The sequence below is a fragment of the Mastigoproctus giganteus genome, chromosome 12 (genome assembly GCF_048544385.1).
Source record: "Mastigoproctus giganteus isolate SK-2022 chromosome 12, ASM4854438v1, whole genome shotgun sequence".
Lineage (NCBI taxonomy): Eukaryota > Metazoa > Arthropoda > Arachnida > Uropygi > Thelyphonidae > Mastigoproctus > Mastigoproctus giganteus.
This window is the reverse complement of record NC_143586.1, coordinates 37671520-37694175: the sequence shown is the minus strand read 5'-3', so window position 1 is coordinate 37694175 and position 22656 is coordinate 37671520. Positions and strand designations below refer to the sequence as shown.

The following is a 22656-nucleotide window of genomic DNA, read 5'->3' as shown; positions in this document are numbered from 1 at the left end:
TTTAGAGTTATCAGAGAAAAACCTCATCTACTTATGTGTCCATAAATTGCGAGTGATCTCTGATCGGTTTGTCCGTTTCGTTTTATGAAAAACATGATTTTCAGGGAGAAAAAACCTTGCCACCCTTGTCTGAGACCGATTAACTCAGTGGCGAATTAAAATAAAGAAAAAGAAAAAGGCCTATAAAAGTTCTCCGCGTCTTTGAAGATTCGAACTTGGGCCTTTTCTATCCGGTGTTGGAAGGAAGATGATTATAATCGCTGTGTTACCAGCGAGGACCTAGCTTTCATTAGCATTAGCATTAGTAGAGGCATTTGATGCAAGAAAGCAAGCTTACGCAGCATCAGCCAAAAAAAAAAAAAAAAAGTAACATAAATAAATAAAAATAACCACTTCCACTTCACCCCCCTGTTCGTTCAAAATACCTGTCCAGCTGAGCCTTAAACTTATTTTAGGCTATCAACCTCCACCACAAGGGATGGAAGTCTGTTCCACCAACCAACCACCCGCTGGCTAAAGGCAAATTTCCGCACGTCTATCCGACATCTGTCTTTCCTCAATTTGAATTTATGCCCTCTCAGGTGATTTTTCTGAGCTAGGGGAAGAATCCCATCAGCATTGAGCATGCTTAAACCATTCAAGGCTTTATACACCTCTATCAGATCACCTCGCTGGTGCCTAGTCTCCAGACACTGTAATTTGCAAAACTTAAGCCTTGCTTCGTAAGAGCACCCCTTTGTTCCATTCACTAATCTTGTTGCCCTTCTCTGTACTCGTTCCAGCAGCTCTACATCCTTCTTGAAATGGGGACTCCAGACCTGTATACAGTACTCTAGGTGTGGCCTGACCATTGCCTTATACAATGGAATAATCACCACCTTATCCCTGCTGGAAAAATTCCTGTATATCATTGACAATACTCCGTGAGCTACTCTTGCAGCCCGTCTGCACTGCTCAGAGAACTTCATATCTGCCTGCACAACCACCCCCAGGTCCCTTTCATTCTCTACCACTGTCAGTGCAATACCACAGAGTTGATACGTTGCTCTGGGGTTGCTGTTTCCCATGTGTAGTACTTTACATTTGTCAATGTTAAACTTCATTTGCCACCTCTCAGCCCATCTGCTCAACCTTTTCAGATCCTGTTGCAGCAGCATAGTGTCAGTAGTGTCCTTGACAACCCTGCCAACCTTTGTATCGTCTGCAAACTTGGACATTAAGCCCGATATACCATCATCAATATCATTTATAAATACAGAAAACAATAATGGACCCAACACTGAGCCCTGAGGGACTCCACTAATAACATCAGTCCACGATGAGCAGTGTCCATTGATTACCACTCTCTGTCTTCTCCCCCTCAACCACCCCTTTATCCATAACAGCAATTTGCCTCCAATGTCACACTGCTCCAATTTGTGTAGCAGTCTTCCATGTGCAACAGTATCAAAAGCCTTTCTAAGATCCAAGTATATAATATCAAAGTTATTCCCTGCATCCAGTTCTTTTGTGACTGCATCATAGTATCCAATCAAGTTGGTCAGGCAAGACTTCCCCTTAACAAAACCATGCTGTGTCTGAGCTATAACTGAAGCCTTGTCTAAATGATCCTGCAGTGCTTCTTTAACCAGTGCCTCCATTAATTTTCCTGGAACAGAAGTTAAGCTCACAGGTCTATAATTACTAGTGTCAGCCTTTGATCCTCCTTTGTGAATTGGGGTCACATTTGCACATTTCCAGTCAATGGGTACCTCCCCTGAGTCCAAGGAAGCTCTCATAATTATGGCTAAGGGTTTGCTTACTTCCTTTGCTGTCTCCTTTAATATAACTGGATAGATCCCATCCACCCCGGGTGCCTTTCTTGTGTTTATCTTCAACAGTTTCTCCTCCACTTTACTCCCAGTTATTTCAAGATTCTGTAACTTACTGCTAGAGTTGAATACACCTCTGGCATTCCCCTCGCTGAATACCTCCTCATGTGTGAATGTCGATGCAAAATATTCATTTAGTTTGTTAGCTACCTGAGCAGGATCATCAACACTTGACCCATCAATATCAAGTGGACCAATCTGATTCATCCCCTTCCTTCTAGAGTTTACATAAGTAAAGAACTCTTTGCTGTTTTTCTTTGCATCCCTTGCCAAGGATTTCTCGTAATCTGCCTTCGCCTGCCTAACCTCCTTTGTAACTTGGTTGCATATCAACTTGTATCTATCATAGGCTTCTGTGTCATGTGTTAATTTGTAAGTATCCCATGCATTTTTCTTCTCTGCCATATGCCTCATTAGTTCATCTGACATCCATTTTGGCCTAAACCTTGAACAATATTTCTTGGTTGGTATGTAAAGCCTAGTAGCTTCCAAGATAAGTTCTTTGAATGCTTCCCATTTTGAATTTGCTGTTGGTAACATCATCAGTTGGTCCCACTGTATAGAATTTAAATACTGTCTCAGTCCATCGTAGTCGCCTTTACGGAAGCAATAACCCTTCCCTTTACCCCTAATGGTAGTTACTTCTTTGAGTAAATCCCACTTCAGCACACTGTGATCACTGCCACCTAGTGGTTCATTTATCTGCAGATTCTTAATGCATGAAGAATCACTGCTGATAATCAAATCAAGAGTATTACTCCCTCTAGTTGCCTTCCGAACATGCTGATGTAGAAAACAATCAACCAATAAATCCACAAAAGCCCTGCTAGTGTGTGAGTAACCAGTCCCCAAAATCCAGTCAATATCTGGGAAATTAAAATCTGCCATTGTAAGACTCTCTGATTTACTGGCCCACTCTATATACTCATCAGAGTCATGAGGCCTATAGCACACTCCTACTCTCAATTTTGATCTCCCAATGTTTATGTCACACCAAACTGACTCCACACTGCACTGTCCAGCGATGTTGACTGGCTTCACTTCCTTGGTTTTTATGTGTTTCTTAACTAATAGCATAACCCCTCCTCCCTTCTTATCCTGTCTATCCTTTCTGTAGACGTTGTACTCCCCAAATTGCAGTTCCGCATCCCTTATATCTGTGTGACAGCACGTCTCTGATATCTCAACAATATCTGCCTTCGATGTTTTGAGCAATACCTCAAATTCATCAAATTTATTTACTAAACTCCTAGCATTGGTGTACACGCAAGTATACCTGCATCTGTTTCTATTCTTAGCTACCCTAACACAACCCATGTGTTTACTTGTACCGCAATGGCTCCCAGCAGTCTCTGAAATACCATGCATCTTGTTTTTCAGGCTTCTGCCCATTCTAATAGAAGCAGTGCAAGAATCTCTTTCACCTCTGCCAGTGGCTACTGTTAATCTATTGGTCATTATTAGAAGCAAGATTGTTCATTTAGTTGATGGATACCAAGAAGGGCATGGAAACTCCTAGCATTGGTGTACACGCAAGTATACCTGCATCTGATGTCAGGCCAATTTTTAGAAGCACGAGTTGATAGTCTGTTGGATTGCCGTTGGCTCAAATAATTGTTCATAGCATGGAGTCAACAAGGTGTTCAAAAGTGACACGAGGAGTATTGGACCATTCAGATAAGAAATATTTCTCTTAATTCCTGGAGTGACGTCTACAGAAGATTGTTCTGGCACACGCCTTTTCCAGTTTATCCCGCAGATGTTCGATGGGATTGAGATCTGGGACTGGACTAGTCAAGAAAGATGAATCACTTTTTTACATATTTTGTGCGGTGGGTGTTCACATTGTTTTCTTAAAAGAACCCTTGTTCATAGTAGTAAATATGTAACATTGCCTCCATACTTGAACACAGTATTCCAAATGTGGTCTTAATATCGCCTTATACAGTGGGTTGCTATTCTCCAAGTGACCTTGCATTTTGCTGCATTAAAATATAGCTACCACTTTTCTGACCATCCTTGCAGCCTGTTCAAATCATCCTGAAGAAGCCTTGCTTAGTACTAACTATTCTACCAGTCTTTATGTCGTTTGCAAATTTTGACATCAAGCCTTCTATCCTATCGTCGATGTCGTTTATGAGTATCAGAAACAACAGTGGTCCAGGGACCTCACTTTTCAATTTCACCAGTCTGAAGAATATCCATTAATCACAACCCTCTGTTTTCTGCCCTGAAGCAACCCAGCTTAGAATTTTTTCAGTAATCCCAATATGTTCCATCTTATACAATAACCTCTCATGAGGAACTGAGTCAAATAAACTGTGTAGAAATTGTTCCCTAACTCCTAGTCATGAGTAACTATGTCAAAATGGCTTACTGAGTTAGTTAAACATGATTTTCCCTTAACAAAGTCATGTTGTGTGCCCTTCAGAAGGCGATATCTATCTAAATGTCCCTGGATTGCATTCTTAATCATTGTTTCTAAGATTTTCCTTACCACTGAAGTCAGACTAACCAGTATGGAGTTACCAACTTCGCTCTTAGAACTGCCTTCATGTATTGGTGATACGTTGGCATTTCTCCAATCCAAAGGAAACTCTTCTGAATCCAAAGATGTCATCATAATTAATTCCAATGGTTCAATATACTCCCTGGTGGCTTCCCTCAAAGTTGCTAAGTATATGTCATCAATTCCAGAGCCTTACTTGCCTTTATATTCGAAAGTTTTTCTAATAAATAAATATGTGTAATTTCAAAATCACTAATTTCATATGACTCAGCCTCACTTGCACTGCCTCTTCTCAGCTTGAATGGTTTCTTTCTTCAGTAAAGACAAATTCAGAGTACCTGTTCATTTCATCTGCAATATCAACTGGGTTGTCTAAGACTTTCCCAAACCCAGTGCACAATGGTACAATCTGATTCGCTATTTTCTTCCTTGTATTCACATACATGAAAAATTCCTTGTCCCCATTCTTTGTTCTCTTGGACAATGCTTTCTCATACGTAACCTTGACCTCTCTAACTTAATCTGTGGTACTAAAAGTATTGTATGAAGCTGTTTTTCTCCACGTTTTTCTATTCATTGAAGACTCGAATGATGGTATTCTTTGAACATCTGATAAGTGCATCCATCCTCTTTGCTGTAAACGGTCTCTGGCTATCGTAACTCTTTGGAAGTCCTAAGATCCTGTTTATTCCCACTGTCACTGAACTTATTTACATATTATTGCATATAATGTCGCATATTTTGAAAACTTCCATGGTCTAAGTGGTTAGGCAGTCAATTTATAAATTTGTATCTCAGTGTATGTACCATCGATAGCGGCAAAATAATACAAGGAAACAAATTCCTTTATAGTAATTTAATTTGATGTGTTTGTGTGATCTGAGAATGAGTGAAGTTGCATCAGTATTTAGTTCACTCAACCAATCCTTTTAAAGCATTAAACACCTCAATCAGATCTTCTCTCAGATGCCTAGTTTTCAGAAGCTGCAATTTACAGAATACTAATCCTTCTCGTTGAGATATCCTTTTATGCCCCCAACTTGTTTTATTGTTCTTCTCTCTACTGTTTCCAGCAGATCGATATCTTTTCTAAAATGACGTTTCCAAATCTGTATGAAATATTCAAGATGTGTCCAAACCATTGACTCGATAATCACCTGTTTTGTCCTTGCTGGCAAAGTTCCATCATTGACAAATCCCATGAACTAATCTATAATAGTAGCCTGATTTCACTGCTCAGAAAAAAACATTTGTCATTATGTCCAGCATCTACACTATGCTGCCATTTTATTAGGTACACCTACCTAGTAGCGTGTTGAGCCTCCTTTAGCTTTCAGAGCAGCCTGAATTCGTCTAGGCATGGATTGAACAAGATGCTGAAAACGTTGTGCAGGAACCAGGTACCATGCAGACATGAGTGTGTCACGCAGTTCCTTGAGATTCGACGGAGGTGTAGGACTGCAGCGAACAGCCCTTTCCAGCTCATCCCAAAGATGTTAAATAGGATTGAGATCCAGAGACTGAGCGGGCCACTTCAGCAAAGAAAAGTCATTGTCATGTTCCTGAAACCATTCCATAGTGATTCGGGCTTTGTGCATCGGCTCATTATCATGATCATGTTGGAAGTAACCAACTGACTGAGGATAAACTCAACATGAACGGATGCACTTGGTCAGCAACGATGTTTAGGTACGATGTAGCATTCAGACTTGAATCTGTGGGTATCAATGGACCCAACGTGTGCCAAGAAAACATTCCCCACACCATAACACTGTCCCCACCACCTTGCACAATAGTCATCGGACATGACGGGTCCATGGATTCATGTTGCTTTCGCCAAATTCTGAGCCTTAGATCAACATGATGCACCAGGAACTTCGACTCGTCAGACCAAGCAACTGTTTTCCAATCTTCGATAGTCCAGTGCTGGTGTTGCTGTGCCCACAGGAACCATGCTCTCTTGTTCTTCATTGATAACAAAGGTACACGATGTGACCGTCGGCCGTTGTAGCTCATTCGCAACAAAGTGCGACTAGTTGTCCGTTGCGATATTTTGTTCTGCGCACCAAGGTTGTATTCTGACGTGATGTGCGCCATTGTGGCCCCCTTCTGTTTGCTTGCACAATTGTAGCCATCCTCCTCTGACCTCTCTCATCAACAAGCGATTTTCTTCCACATGAGTGCCGTTGAGAGGATGTTTTCTTTTTGTTGCACCATCCTCGATATACCCTTGAAACTGTGGTGCGTGAAAGGTTCAGGAGAACTGCCGTTTCAGAGATGCTTTGTCCAGCACGTCTTGCACCTATTACCATGCCACGTTCGAAGTCCGTTAGATCACTCCTTTTCCCCATTCTTGCTACGGTTTAGAAGGTTGTTCTGCTGCATTTATATCCACAACTGTGGTCATGTGACTTGCAAGGTTGTGAGACAAACCATTTGTGTGCACAGCAGGGGTGCACCTAATAAAGTGGCAGCACAGTGTAAATAAAACAATATTTATTAATTACATTACTTTAGATGCTGTAAACCTGAAGGGATCCAAATATTAAGAGACCCAGCATTGAACGTTATAGAACTCTATACTGTCCATGAAGAGAATTGGCTTTTAATAGACAATCTCTGTCTTCTATCACTTGGTCATCCCTTTAGCCCCTCAGTAGTAAGTTGTCCCTAACGCCCATTCTTCAGTTTGTAAAAAACTCGTTCCTGTCGAACAGTATCAAATGCTTTACTGAAATGTAGGTATTGAAGGTTAAAATTATTCTTTGCATCCGATTCCTTTCTGACAACATTGTAATCAGTACGAGGTGATCTACCTTTAAAAAATCCACTCACCGATTTCCTTAAAGTCCCTTTCCTATCCAGATGACCACGTATTACTTCTTTAACTATAGACTTCATAATTTTCTGTGGCACAGAAGTCACACTTTCTGGTCTGTAATTACTCACCACACTCTGAATTATCTTCGTTAAAGGGAAACATTTTCACATTTCTAATCTGCAGAGATTTCATTTGGATCTGGGGATGCTCTCATTACTGTAGCTGGAGGTTTACTTACCCCATTTGCTGCCTCTTTTAATATAATCAGCATCAGGCGCCTTGTTTACTTTTTGTCGCAATTATTTCTCGTCCTGTTTCTTTTCGATAAAATAATTTGAATCAGCACGATAGGCAAACTTCCTGTGTCCCCATCCTCATAAACTTCTGCACTTTGTCAATGGAGTCATAAAATATTTATTCAGTTTGTCGGAAACTTGAAATTAAATCTTGAAGTGAGTCGACCTTGTTTACAAAGACATAGACTCAGAACTGTAATAATTAATAGATTTATCTCGCGACTGTAATTATTAAATTAAAATCGAGTTGTTTGCAATGGATTGGATTATTTGGGTTAATTAAAATTAAACTGGAGACAGCTCCAGTTTAATGAGATGTCTCTATATTTGGTCTATAAATGATAGGCTTTCTCGTAGTGGTCAAGCCGAATACTTTATTTTAAAGGATAAGGGGAACAGTGGTAGATAGTGAGAAAGAGAGTGAGTTACCCATCCATTGTAGAAGCATATGTAAAAGAATGTATTAGATGTTATTGAGTCAGTGCTCAGAGGGAAAACCAGTTTGTTCATAACCCACTGAAGGCTCCGAAGGGCCAAGAAAGGTTGTATGCCAAATTTGATGTTCTCGTGTAACAGGAGGGGAGTAAATATACGTTAGGTTGTAAGACACTTCAGAAAGGTGAGTCAAAGATAAGTAAAAGGAGAGAGAGAGGGATAAGTTCCCACTATTGTGTGTTGTGAAGCACTTCAGGAAAGAAAAAAAGGGGGTTGATTAAGAAAAGGAATAATGAAATTACCTTTTGTCTTTTGTACGTGGAAGAAGGCTATGATGGGTAATTGTGTTTTATTCAGTGTCTGTATTTTCTTTATGATTCTAATTGTGCAATAAACTTTGCTATGTTGATAATAAAAATGTCTCATCATTCACGAGAAATCACAGCTCTATAGAAACCACCGGACTTGTCCTGGTTGGTGGGGAAAATAAAAGAAAATCCTCATTCCATGGAACCTTCTGATACTGAAAAATGCAAATAAATATAAATAATTGAGCAGTAGATAGCTTGTGGACCTTGGAAGGAAGGGAGGACCCCTGCTCTGGAATTTAAACGCACAGCAAAAGCCCATTGAGGTTCCAAGGTAAGCTGGGGGTATTATAGAAAAAAATAGAATTAAAAGATTTCCGTCAATGATGGCAAGAATTTTTAAGGGCCTTTTTTCACAACGTCGCAGGGTTAGTCGGTCTCAGGCGAACGTAGCATGGTTTTTCTCCAGGAAGCTGGATTATTTCTTCCATCAAGTAGATGGAAGAAATTGCTGATGCTCTTAAAACTTCGATAAATTCAGGCAGATGAGTTGAAAAGTAGCAGTTGAGGTTTAGCACTGATAAAGGCACTTGGGTAGCAGCAATCCCAGAATAACATACCGTGGAGTAGTTAATAATTAAAAAGACCTCGGAGTAATTGTGTAGGCCGACATGAAGTTTTCTGAGCAGTGCTAAAGACTATTAGGAGAGATTATGGAGTTTTGTTAATGATATACAGGAACCTTCCAAGCAGGAATATGGACCTGAATGCCGTATTCAAGATGCAGCTAATGGTTAGGCTGCATCTTGAAAACTTCATACAGATTTGAAAACCTCACATTAGGAAGGATGTTGATCTATTTCCACGGGTACATAGAAGAGCAACAAGATTAGAAGAAAGGCAATGTTTGGTAAATTGTTGTGTCTGTAAACTATGCATCTGTGTAGGGGCGTTTGAAAAGGTTCGTGGCCTGAGTATGAAAGGGCAATGGCACAGTGATAAAAATTTCTGTGATTAATGTATTACACTTCAATTAGTAACCCAACAAGTTTGTTCCATGGTGTCTCTTTTTAATTACAACTCCTGACGTCAACAAAGTTATGTGAATGAGGAAAGATGGACAAAATCAGCCACCGTGCAGTCGTCTAATATTTGATGACTGCACGGTGGTTTTCTAATATTTTAGAAAAAAAGGTACTAACACCAAAGGCAATTAATGAGGATATGGTTACAACATTGAAATGGATGCCCCTACCAATTCCGTGGTTAAAAAGCGGGCAGCAGAATTTAAACGAGGGAGGGAGATCCTGAAAGATGATTTATTTAATTATCTATGATGGATTTATTTAGTTGATGGATTTATTTAGTTAAAATTCAACCAAATTGAGAAGGAGAAAAGAAAGTTGCGAGTGAAACCCTTATTCTAGATGATTTTTTGCCACAGTATCTAAGACCATGCAATATCACTTCATTGTATCTCTAAAATCTTTAATATGCCTGTATTTTTGGGAGGAGAAAACATACAATCCTTATATCCAATAAAAACGGACTTGGTCGTTATAATTAGATTCATCTGCTCGCCGTTATGGATAGACTTTTAATATTCCTTCGAGATATCTCTCGAAGGCGGCCATTGAAGGATATCTTAACTGTTGGACGACCTTTAATATTCCTTCGAGATACTTCTCGAAGGCATATGTTCTGTGTTTTGTATTGATGTCATAATTTTAGTGTATTAATTGCATATTTTTGTTGAGAAGTGGAATGGCCATCTATATTGAGTTGGACTACTCTGATAGCTTTCTTTTATCTTTTGTAATAAAATACAAATGAAATTAAATCCCACCAAATCTTTACAATTTAAATACCTTTTAATTTTTACAGTTTTTATTTTTATTTTCAGCAACCGTATTGATTAAAAATATATCCATCGTTCTATCAAAGGGATATCACGAGTTCGTTACCAAGCCAACTCTATTAAACGACAAAGATTTTTAATTAGCAGCTACTGTTTCTTATGCTTTCGTCTAAGGATTATTTTTATAACAGCGAGTCACTTCATCGTGATTTCGACATAATATATTTAAGCTTTGGAATTCATGTAGCCACATTCACATGCTACACATTAATCCTCCCATTCTAATCCCATGTTTACCTGGTGGAGAGCCACATTTTTGTTTGATTTCAATGCCTTAAGTTACCAATTTCGAAACTTATTGAGCAATATTATCTATGCTGTTGTCAGAAATACGCATTTTTGCATATTTTTCACTTATAAACACCACTCAATCCATTTCTTTGGTGGAATTTTTCCTTTAGAAGGTCAATCAATGCGAACTGTATATGAAAACATTTAAAGATGGACTGCCACAGTATTATACTCATATGTCATCCACAAATTGAATTCAACTAGCAAAGATAAAATGGTCCATGGCTGTTGGAAGATTGAGACGGATTCCTGTGGATGTACACGCCATCAGATTAACGAAGTAACAACATTGGAAGGATTATTGCATAAACAGATCCTGAATATTTAATAAATATCTGATTACGTACTTTGAAATTCATCTATAACTCCTTTCGAACAACGGGAACGTAATATGGATCCGTCTAGATTCATCTTTGCAATATATGAACTCGAAATATCTTAAGGCTTCACTGCTTCTGAAATTTTTTCAAAGACAGTACATTGACTGCGATACCATGCCAGTATACTGTATTTGTTTTCACCCGTTTACCATTCTCAATTTCTTTCGCTGCCCACAATGCCCAGCAAGAATCAAAATTAAGTGTATTCAAAGCAAATGATGTCTAGACAGATCTCTACGGGGAATTCTGAAAGCACTTTACAAATAAGTTATTTGATTAGAAACATCGAATTCATAAATTGTCTACGAAATATATACAATATTCATAGATGTAGTCAAAATGTAGATGCAGACGTATCTAATACATATATTTCCTCTCCAAGTATCCAGCACTATCAGTGGAAAACTTCATGAATCTTTTGTGTCCATTGAAGAAAATGACATCGGTCATGAACTTACTAATTCTCTTATTCTTCAGACATTCTTTTATTATAACTGATAAAGTATTCAAGAACCATTACGATTTCAATAAGAACTTAATTACTGAGAGCATTATTATGGCGATGGATAAGTTTATTCTTATTTCCAAATGATCTCCCCAAAAACATTTTAACTAAAAGCGTTTCTTGGTTACTCAGTTCTGATTAACCCATCAAAGCATTGATCCGAGTTGCTAAAGGCATGGTTTTTAACTGCTTTTAGAATTTCTTTTTTGTAGCTGAAAGCATAAAAATGCTTTCTTTAAAGCACTCACTTAAAGGTATTGATCAATGGATTTATCAGTCCCAAAGGCTATATAAATAACCAGGGACTTGTTCTCAAGAATCATGCGCATCGATTTAAAAAAAAAAACCTTTTAAAGAACATTTATTTAAATTCTTCTCTCAATAGCTTTAATAAATGAAATAATTCCGATGGGAATTCGAAATGGAAAACCATTAATTTTAAATATTTTAAAGTAAAAAATCGCAAAATATCATTAGTACACTCACTGGCCAAAAAAATTAGAAACTTTTAGTCAATATTATATACTTGGGCTACCTGTCAGAATTACGGCCTACAATTCGTCGCCTGGATTCCATTAGGTGTCTGAAGGAATCTAGCTCCACATTTGATCGTTCTTCCATCAAGATATTTGTTAGTTGTTGTATTCTGGTGGGCAGAGAACTGCGAAGCCAAACTGCCCTCTCCAGCATACCCCAGGCATTCTAAGTTAGATTCTGATCTGGAGAATTAAGCAGCTAGTTTTGATGGTGGAACTCTTTGGAATGTTCTCTAACCATTCAGATGTCACAATCCAGTGAAAATGAAGGATTGCCGGGTGAACTTGGTTCGATACCACAGGAAGATATTCATGGAAGGTAATAAGACCTTCTAACATTATGAGAGAATCCAGTCCGTACCAATAAATGTAGTTCATACCATGATAACACCTCCAGTCTGTTGAGTGGTGGACACTAGGGAGTCCGAATGCATGGATTCATGAGGTTCACGCCACAATATTTCTCTGATACCAATTTGTGATCATACCATGTAACAGATTACGCATACCGCCCGATCTGTTGACACCAATTGTAAAAGATTTCTACATTTTTTAGCCAGTGAGTGTAGATCCAAAAGAAGAAAAGAAATATCGTAATGGAAACACCTCATTGGACACATTCTATGCATCTGTGAGGCCATCGATTGCAAACCTGATATTCGAATAATTTTAGACAGATGCCATAATACTACAATATCCTTTATCCAATTTGTAGCAATACTGGATGCTACTGTATTCTCAATGTCCAGCATATCGATAATTACCATTGGACTATCAATAATTTAGGGTATCAAGTTCTATGAGTCGATGTCTTTGCAAATTCCACAGATTTAAGAATGTTGTTTAAATTTTTACAGACTTTTCTTAATATTTTAGATTATTATAATTACTCTAAAATACATTCCTCAGAAAACTGTAAACAGATGTTGAAGATTTAAAAGAGCAAAGCTAACAGAAAGAACTCTGGAACAAAGAAATAGAATTTTGACCAATTTTTAATACTCTGGAATGTGACAAATTTTTCAGAACCCCGACAGGTGGAATTGTTAATAACACAACAAGAACATCCCCTGACTGCCAAGGACATCTATTTAATGGTGTTGAGATAGCATGGAAAATTTCTCTCTGCAGTGTTTCCAATTCTGTTTACCACCGACCATAAGAAAGCGTCATGACATTGATGGAATCCTTGTGCCAATATCAGCACCAATCACTACAATTTCTCTGAAAGATGCTGATACACAAAGATTTTCCTTTCACCAGCGCTAACACACAAACTACCAATCCCAGAAATGGCATGCCACGGATGAAAGCCTGTTATTTAGAGATTCTCTAAGTGTGAAGTGAAAATTCTGGTGTTTGCTCTTCCAAAAAGTCATAAACACTGAACGCGAACTGTGCATGACAGTTTTCAGTATGACGTCACGCACTTCAGCTTCCAGTTATTTAGACTTCTGACTAGATAATCAAGTAAAACGGTCAAACGTACACTGTTACCAAAAGTATTGGGACACTACTAAGTATATTTTATGCAAATTACGCAAATATTGTAGAAAGAATAGACATTTTATGCAAATTGTTGGTTATGCAAATGTTGTAGAAGAGTCTTAACAGAATACAGAGATAAAAAGGAGGATGGAAGATGTGGATGGAAGTTTAAAAAAAAGGTAGAAGCGACATTCACAATCGATTTGCCATCCATAAAAAGATTAGAGAAATCTGATCGGTTGGGTTGCCATAGGATTCGGCGAAGAACGATGGATTTTGAAACTTCTCCAAATTCAGAAGATGCAAGATGGTGGTAGTTGGCTACAAGAGAGAGATCCATATTGGAGAATACGTGGTCTGTTTGTAATCGCTTTCGATTGATGAGCTCCACCCACAAATCTTTCATTCCCAAAAGCTAGTGTCCAGCCATGGAGGATTCAGCCTGTACAGGAGTGGAAAAGGGATTCTCTGGATAGACAGATCTTGATATACGATGCTTTGATCAGATGGAAAACTGGTTTTTATTTATCTTTGTTCAATTAATCTGCGAGTAGAATTTTAAACAGCTTAGATAACCTTTTGAGTAACTTTTGATCTTTTGAATAACCTTTGACTCTTTAAATGAACTTGGACTTTTAATTATGATTTTTTATTATTTTTTGTCTTAAGAGAATCGTTTCCAGTTATTAAGTAATAATTAATTCAGGAATGTTTTGCCATAATTGGGTCGTAATTTATTATTTTAATTTTGTTTTCTAATTTACTTTTAACCATTAATCCAGCAGAGTTCACCATCACCTTGTAATCTGTATCACAGGATTAATTATTCAGAAAGACTCTATTAAAGTTTTAAAATGACATTTTTCACGTTGGAATTCGTGCCTGAAGACATCACATCGGAGAGTCGAGATAGTGCGCAATTTAGTTTTTAAATCTTAATGCGTCCGTGCATCTCAAATTTTAATGCCATTTTGGTGTATTTGAAAGTTCTTGGTAATAAGAAATTGGCTTCTTTAGAGTAACACGAATCAAATAGCAAGTGTGTTGTGGAAAGAAAGAAAGAAGAAGGTATAAATTAATCTCTCTTTTTTCATGTGTATCATGTAGACAGAGAGACAGAGATGGATAAAAAGCAAAGATAAATGAGAATGGTCAATAGATAGACATAGAGAGAGAGACATGCAGGAAGTTGTAATGGCGTTGGCTTCATACCCATTCTTAGGATGGCGGATAGAGTTAACCCTCTGATGGCTTTGCAAGTAGATGATCCACGGTGACAGAGTACGTGTGTTTCATCTGCAACGTCTTTAGAAGGAAAGAAAGCAGTTGGTAGAGTGTTCGAGAAGGGTATCCAGTTTGTTTTGTTTCGAATGGTTGCTGGGATTTGATGGAGAAAGTCGGCAGGTATGGATTGCCTCTTTGAGGATGTGCTGGTGCACAACTTCGGAAATCTAGTTGACAGTCAAAACCTTTCATCTCAGTAAGGCAATTGTATATATTTTGCTCCATTTTTCAAGGGCATTCAGCGATGTACTTGGAGTGGGATCATAAATTGGGATCAGCTGTTTTGAGAGAAATAAGTGGACATTTCCGAGGTACACATTCAGATATTTATGTTCCTCGCTGGACCATGTGGATGGAAGTTGATCATGGTTCTTCATTTTCCAGTTTACTGGTTTTACTGTGGTGTACTTTTGCTCCTGAGGATTCAGCATAAAGGTTAAGCACCTTTTAGATGGTATCAAATTCTATCTCATTGAATATGACAATGATGACATCATCTGGATATGCTGAAAGGGTTATTTTGAGCTGCGATCTTATACCAGCATTCTTCGAGATTGTTGGCTGATGCAATTTTTTCTGAAGTATGGTTCTAAGTGTTTTGCTGTTCGGAGGGCAGATAGCCTTGATTTATTTCTGGAGTTTGAGGCAGAACTTTTTTCTTTTCATAGAAGACCGATTGTCTGAATGATGTAAGATGCATATTCGAAAGCTTTCGTGGCTTTTTGAATAATGTTTTCCAATTATCCAAAGACTAAATAGTGTTGCGTTTCTGATGGACAGAAAGTGCTGTCCATCAGGAACAGGTGGATACATAGAATTGGACAAACAAAACGATATACATGGATAGAAAGGGCGAATATTCATTGGCTACAATATAAAGATCATATTTCTCTGTGTATATTTCTCAATTTCTGAACTCTTTGAGACTGCATCTCAGATAATTTGTCTTTCTGCTAGACTACAGTTAACAGAAACAATTATTGGACATAATAAGTCCCATTTAGACAGAAACAAACAGACGATGTTTACGTGCGTTACTGAGACATCAAAGGTTTGTTGAAGTACTGCACCCTTCAGAATAGAATTCCCAAAACGTAGAGAAACATCTTAATGCATTTTCAAATAATTCTGAAAGATGATAAACACCGAGAAATAATGGAGGGATGTCAGAATCCGTTTCCTTTCTCAAAATGCAGTGGATAAACAATCTTAAGACACGGAAAGTGGTTTATCAAGGCTTAAAGTTTCTTCCTTAAGAAGGTGATTCCATTTCCTTAAGAAAACCACTTTAAGAAACAGTGTTATCTTAATAATGCCTTGTGTTAACCAAAGAGGATATCTACCCCTTCAGACTTTTTCCACTATTGTGTGGTGAAAAAACCTATACTTTTTTAGAGAGCGTGTACATAACTGGAATCGAAACAATATCAGGAACTGTTCAACGTATTCAGATATGGATCGAAATCTTAAGTAAATTGGGATAATTCAATTGTAGCGCGTTATTGTGCGAGCCTGAAAAATCAAAAATGATTGTTTCACCCTCCAGGATGTATATTAGGAACGATTATTGATCGATCTTCGTGACTTACTTTCATGAGTTAAAATGTGCTAATGAATTTCGGAAGTTAGGAAAAGATAGAAACGATTTGTCATCAAACTGTCAAGGCAAACTGATCACGCCATTGTAACCTTTTTGAAATCCTTGTTTTTAGCTCTCGGAGAGTGTACAAAGTAGTAAACCGTCGAACCCTTAAAAACAACCCTTAAAACCCTTCGAAAACAGTGTTTCTATAGGTCTAAAGTTTATCGTCTGCACTCTGCTTACGAGTGGACATTTTTAATCTTTAAACACGGCCATATTGCCATGGTAACCTTCACCATATTTTCAACTACACGTGCTGGAACCAAAAGATTACCGAGATTGATTGTTGTTTTTTTGTGTCTGTTGTTCGATTTTTAATCTTATGTCTTCCGCCATGTTTTTTTTTTTTTTTTTTAATAAGATTTAGGTCACTTTTGGATTATTTTTGTACGGATTTATGGAAAAATAATTGGTGGGTACTCACCTATAGTAGTAAGGACGGTTGTAGCAAAATAGAAGGCTCCAGCAAATTTCCACTGTATCCCTGACTTGTGCGGTACACTTTTAATCACCACTGTGGTCCAGATACGATAGTCATCAGAGCTGATGTTGTACTTCTGCATCAGCATGCCCTCGATGTGATCCAAGGCTTCCCGCTGTTTATCCTCGTTATCCGACTCCAGAGCATCAAAAATAGCGGCTCCAACGAGAAGATAAGTGAAGGTACAGACGATTAGCGATAAGGTCCGGACGTTTTGTCTCTTCATTCCTGACGAACGCTAAATCCAGGGGGGGCACTATGAACTGCCTCCGCTTAATCCGTCCTATCCGGGTTCGTTGGCAGGATAAGGTTAAGTGCCCTTCATACACACACACACACACACGCACACACAGACACGCACTCACACAAACAAACAAACACACACAGACGGACAGACAGACACACGCACACACACACACACACACACTAGGCCTAGTTAGTGTTAGGTGTCACGGAACCACCACAAGACACCGACACGCACTCATCCACACACACCCATACACCCACACCCACACTCTCTCTCTCTCTCACACAGAGGGATGTGGTCCAATTTCCCCTAATCCATGTCCCTCAGGGTCATCTCCTCCATCCCGTTGTGGACATCAACAGCGCTTCTAGCCAATCATCGTCCCTTCGCGCAGGACAGAGCAACAGGCTTTTTTCCCACGAGCCCCGATACGACCCCGTGTGTAGACGAAGTTGTACTAGGCGGGTAGGGCGTAGCGGCGAGACACTCCACGATCCAGAACGTGCACCATATGCAGCCAGAGATGACAATCGACAACCCACCTTGTTTTCCTGAGATCCGCGGGTCCACACACCGCCATTTTCCTAACGGCCATGTCGCCGCTTACGCTGGGATGTGTGATCGGCTGCTGTCGGGGGTCGGGTGGCGGACAAGCGGGGAGGTTTCAGAAGACAGACACCGACTGTTCCTGACGACCATCGAGACGCGACAACCAGTGTTCGAACTCACACGAGCGGAAGACGAACAAACGCACGCACACACACACACGCAAAATTAAAAAAAAATAATAAATAAATAAAAAAAACGCACGTGCAGATCGACAATACCTATCGTCTGGCGGAGATCGTTCGATTCGTGCGCGGAGAGGTTATCCACCCTTATGTCAGGAGAAAATGGTCTCTTCCTTTCAGGGGCCGGGGGCGCCGCCACTTCGCACGGCGATGAACTCGCTTTGACATCACTGCGGCGTCGGGGAAAACGCTAGCTGTCGCGTCGCACGCGCACACACCGTATACATACACAGTCGCAACTACTGGAGTGAGGTGCGATGAACAGCTGGACCAAGAAAAGTAGTTTCTCGAAGCACGCTCACAGGCAATGCAGCACCGTCGAACACCCCTGCATGACGGTATTCCGCCGGTTGTGTGTCCCGATGGTTAAGTGAGTAGCCGACACCACGAGAACTGGCGGATAATAACCATTTGCATCGCCTCCTACCTGGCACTGTAATCCAGCAATCGGCAGCATATAAAACGAGGTCGAGCAGCGAGGCTCCTTCCGAGTCACGAGGACAGCATCCCCATCCCGACAACTATAAAACCCCTGGACTCATTATCGTGTCCAGCAGCTCCAAACTGTAGTCTACAGCAAAGTGGCTGTCGCCCAAGCGCCCTCTCAGTCGTCCGTTGGCAATACACGCCGTCTGACGAGTTGTGGGGAAATCCAATCTCGTCGAGGGGTGGGCAGCTTCAAAACGGAGGGGTTGCCATCGCTTATTATTATTATCGAAAACCTCCCGAAGAAGCAACTGTTTAAGAGAAGCAAAGGCACAACCAGATGGTTTCTCCTTTTACTAGAATTTGATAAAAAAATGTTTTATTATCCGGGGTCTCCGGTTTTTATCTTCTTACTCTAAAAAAGAAAATAAATAAATAGATGTCCTTATGAAAAACAAATTTCTACTTTTAGTAAGAACTGCGCATGATCGTGAGACTGTGCTGAAGGATCCCAGTTGGCAATTAAGAGTACACTGACTGTGCGCTATAATAGGAGACACAGGAACGAAGGCTATTAAATCCTCAAAGCTTCCTAAGTTCTCTCTTTTGACTGTTTAATCCATCGCTGCAATAATAGAACGAACTGACTACGGTTTGATTACTGTAGGGATGCAGGAATGGGGCGCTCGTTTTCTCTGGGCCAACATCCGGGAATTAAATTATTTAAAGAGTAAAAAAAAAAAGGAAAAATTTTAATAATTGTGGGTAAAATGATTTATGGTTCATAGTTACTACCTTTCCATATTTATCGGATATATTGGTAACGCATTATTTTGATGGACGAATTTTTATGGGCATTTTTCACAACGTGGCTGAGTTAGTTGTTCTCAGGCGATGTTATGTTTTTTTCGCCTGGAAACTCGAGTTTTTCGTCCAGCAAAACCCTCTTCTACAATAACAATACATTATCTTCAACTTTGAAATGTGTACACCTGTGTTTAAATTCCGCAAAATAATTGATATCGATAATGAAGTGGATTCAATAAAATCATGGAAGTCAACGTTGATTTTCAGTTCCACTAGAGGATTATTGAGAAACAAGACATTACAGAAAAAAATGCATATTGCTGCTGATTGCATTCACGAAGAGCCATCTATGACCAAATAAATTTTATTAATTATTTTATAGTAGTTTAGGAGACAAAGGTGTTTGAGTTAGATGGAATTCTATTTTTATCCGAAATTTATTTTGGTCCATGGTGAATCAAAATAGCTCTAATCAAATAAATAGAACTGGACTCTGTGATGAATAAAACACGAGCAGATATATATTCACTATTAAGCTATCGGGAAGGTGTCTGATCTAAGGAGAACTTCCAGCTGCTTTACACAAAGTAGAGAACTACTTGCAAGGACAGAGCAGATGGAATCCATCGCCGAATTCCGGTTGGCCCATTTATGTCCTGATGCACGAAAGTCGCATGTCATAGATCGGAAAGGCAGTCGAGAAAATATGGAATATAGGACGCGTGGAGCGAACGGTCACATGGGTGGCGTGTTGGGTCGATGTTTGTCCTTCACCTAATTTGGTTAGAGAGTTGGTGACGGGTGCGTGACATGAATAATTAACATCTCCTCAGCTCGGCACTTTAGAGATCTGATTTGAGTGGAGGAAGATGGCGTATAGATGCAGTAGACAACTGGAAGTATCAACACCTGCAAGCGAGGAATATATAATGCCGAATAACTTCTATATATCTCCATGGTTACAGAGAGCTGAAGTGATGGGTAAAGAGGATAACCATCGCTTCAAGACCATGAACTATCTAACTACAATTACACGCTACAGAATTAAGCTGGTGTAGGTAACAAACTGGACTTGTTTTCAACCTTCTCATAAAACTGATGAGTGTGGGCAACCATTTAGATTTATGCCACTTATTTTATTCAAACTTTTATTGCAAATTCAATTTTTTTTGTCCTTTTCTATTCAAATCATTTCTGCGAAAAAGATACATTTGTGCTGTAATGCAGACCCTAGAATCTTCACATGATGAATGAGGAATGGAAAAGATCGCATTTTTTTGCTTATAGTTGGAAACATATTTCACTCCATAATGACCAAACTTTCTGTCTATAAAAATTCAAAATTAATAAGCAGTTGAATAAATGGAACTTTTGGAACACCAAGAAAAGAGAAAAAGATGATGATTTATAACGTATATCAGGTTTTAATATGGTGTACATTCTTCTTTGATCAGTAGCCTTCAAGGAATTTTCCACCAATTTTTTTACGTGTAGAACAAAATATTTCTCCTTTTATCCTCAAAGAGGACTTTAATGGTGGACGAGCCCCTCTGACTACTGTTTAATTTGTCTCATAATTAGAATCATATCGTATCTTTGGGCGAATCAGAACATAATTTTACTTATTCTTTCCCAACCAAGACTTCCAGCTTCCTGACAAGCGAAATTATTCTAAGGTCGTTCTCCATGGAAGTCTTGAAAGATTGGCGTTATTGAGTTCACAATATCGCTACTTGCAACGAACCTCCACAAAAACTATCAGTACAGCACGAAAAGTTGGGCCTGATCATTGGACTAACTCTGCCGCCCTTCAAAATTCAATACCGTCTGGAAAAGGCCATTTCGAATTCCGTACAGAAGGAATTAGAACCCACGAGGAAGCTTTATGGACTTTTCACAATGTGGCCAAGTTAGTCGGTCTCGGCGAAAAGGTACATTGTTTTATCTGCTGTAAATTCAGATTTTTCATCCAGCAAAAAGAGGAATCCAATGGAATAAAACTTAGACACAGTACGCTGACGCCTCGTAGCCTTGGTTTCTTTAGCGCAAATAAAGCAACCGATAGAACAAACAAACAACTCCAGTTCTTATGGAACCATAGTTCAGAGAGTTTGAAGTATAAACTCCTTGATGAGGCAACGCTCTTCTTGTGTATTAATTGAACCCGCAACTGTTAGTATAATTAGAGATGAAAATTTCAAATTGGTTGGACGGTCATGCGCACAATGCAAAGAAAATCTCTTTTACATGTATTGTTGCGTTTTCCTTTACTTTTCTCGAAGTATTTCACTTTTATGGGCTGCCGATACCTAAGCCTTTCAGAATGACTAATGCACGCAGGAAAAACAAGACAAAGTGAATCGTGCTCTCTGCCAAATGCATACAAGAGTGGCATTGCACCTTAGCCCACCATATGGTGCACCTCCACCCCTTTAAACCACCAGAAACAATTCAGGTCACCAGAACGTTTTCCATCCACACATCGGCTGGGTTTTAGAGTCGACTAATCGTTCCAATTGTTATTGCCTGGTGCTCGCTGACCTGCCCAGCTATATGACGTCTTTCGGTTGCCATAACGACCGAAAACCAGGACTGCAGCCTTTCCCATTCCTAGTGGATTTTTTTCCCTTTTTTTTTTTTCTTCTTTTTTTTTTTCGTTCTCCCTCTTTTGGTCTTTCTCTGTCTGGTTTTATCTTTGGTCGTCAAGCAACGAACTTCGACGAGAGTGTAAGTTGTGGCCCACCAGATATAACACGTCCCTTTTTTTTTAGCCTCTCCTGATCCAAATCTGCAAATTGATACCTCAACATTGCAACAGAAACATCGATAGAAGTCCACGCGAAGTCTGGAGATGTTTGTTGATGGAGTATCCAAAAGGTATAATTACCATAGTGTGTATATGCATTTTAAAAAATATTGTTACTCCTAAGCAAAATAAATATTTGAGGTATTACAGACGTGACCCAACTTCCAGGGCTCATCAGGTCTCCAAATATATTGGACAGCATTGAACATCACGTTTATTGACGATCGGCTGTAACGGTGTTATAGGTAGTAATCAAATTTAATATTCTCAAGCGATCGGCGCAAAGCTGCAACACGTTTGGGTGTGCGAAGATTAACGAAATAATGTCGCTTGCGCGCGCCTTATCGATTGGAAACACAATGCGCACGCGTAGTTCTAGAAGCTTGTCGTCCAACGAGGCAAAAGTTATTTAAAATTGTGTATATCCCGTTTTTTTATTATTATTTTGTGCACCGTTAATTACTAAATGGAAATAATCTGATTTGCTGTTGTGATATTTATATTAATTATTATTTTTTTTTTGTTTCCTAATCCGGATTTGTTCTATAGAATCTCGCTTTGCAATAATAAAAAAACACGCGCTTGGTTAAATTCACTTTTGGAGTTAACTTCTGATTTTGTGCAACAGTGATTGTTGCAGAAATCGCCGCATTCAACAATGAACGTGGAGGCGCGCGCTTGCACGAGATTTGAATCTCGTGCGCCATTCATCGTTTGGTTTTGATGATTGTTGCTTACATCGTCTGCTTTTCAAAGTTTCAAAATATTTTGCGTACTTAAATACAAATAACAAAAAAAAAAAAACCGGATATAG

General features: G+C 39.2%; 1 protein-coding gene across 1 annotated transcript in view; it reads right to left on the bottom strand.

The window, feature by feature from the left end:
* LOC150076903 (two pore potassium channel protein sup-9-like) overlaps positions 1-17760 on the bottom strand; it is a 139660-nt gene extending 121900 nt beyond the window's left edge. The window contains exon 1 of the mRNA XM_090385592.1: positions 16709-17760. Coding sequence (XP_090241718.1) covers positions 16709-16991 — 283 coding nt within the window. The 5' untranslated portion in view covers positions 16992-17760. The remainder of the gene's footprint in view (positions 1-16708) is intronic.
* Between the last annotated feature and the right edge of the window lie 4896 nt (positions 17761-22656).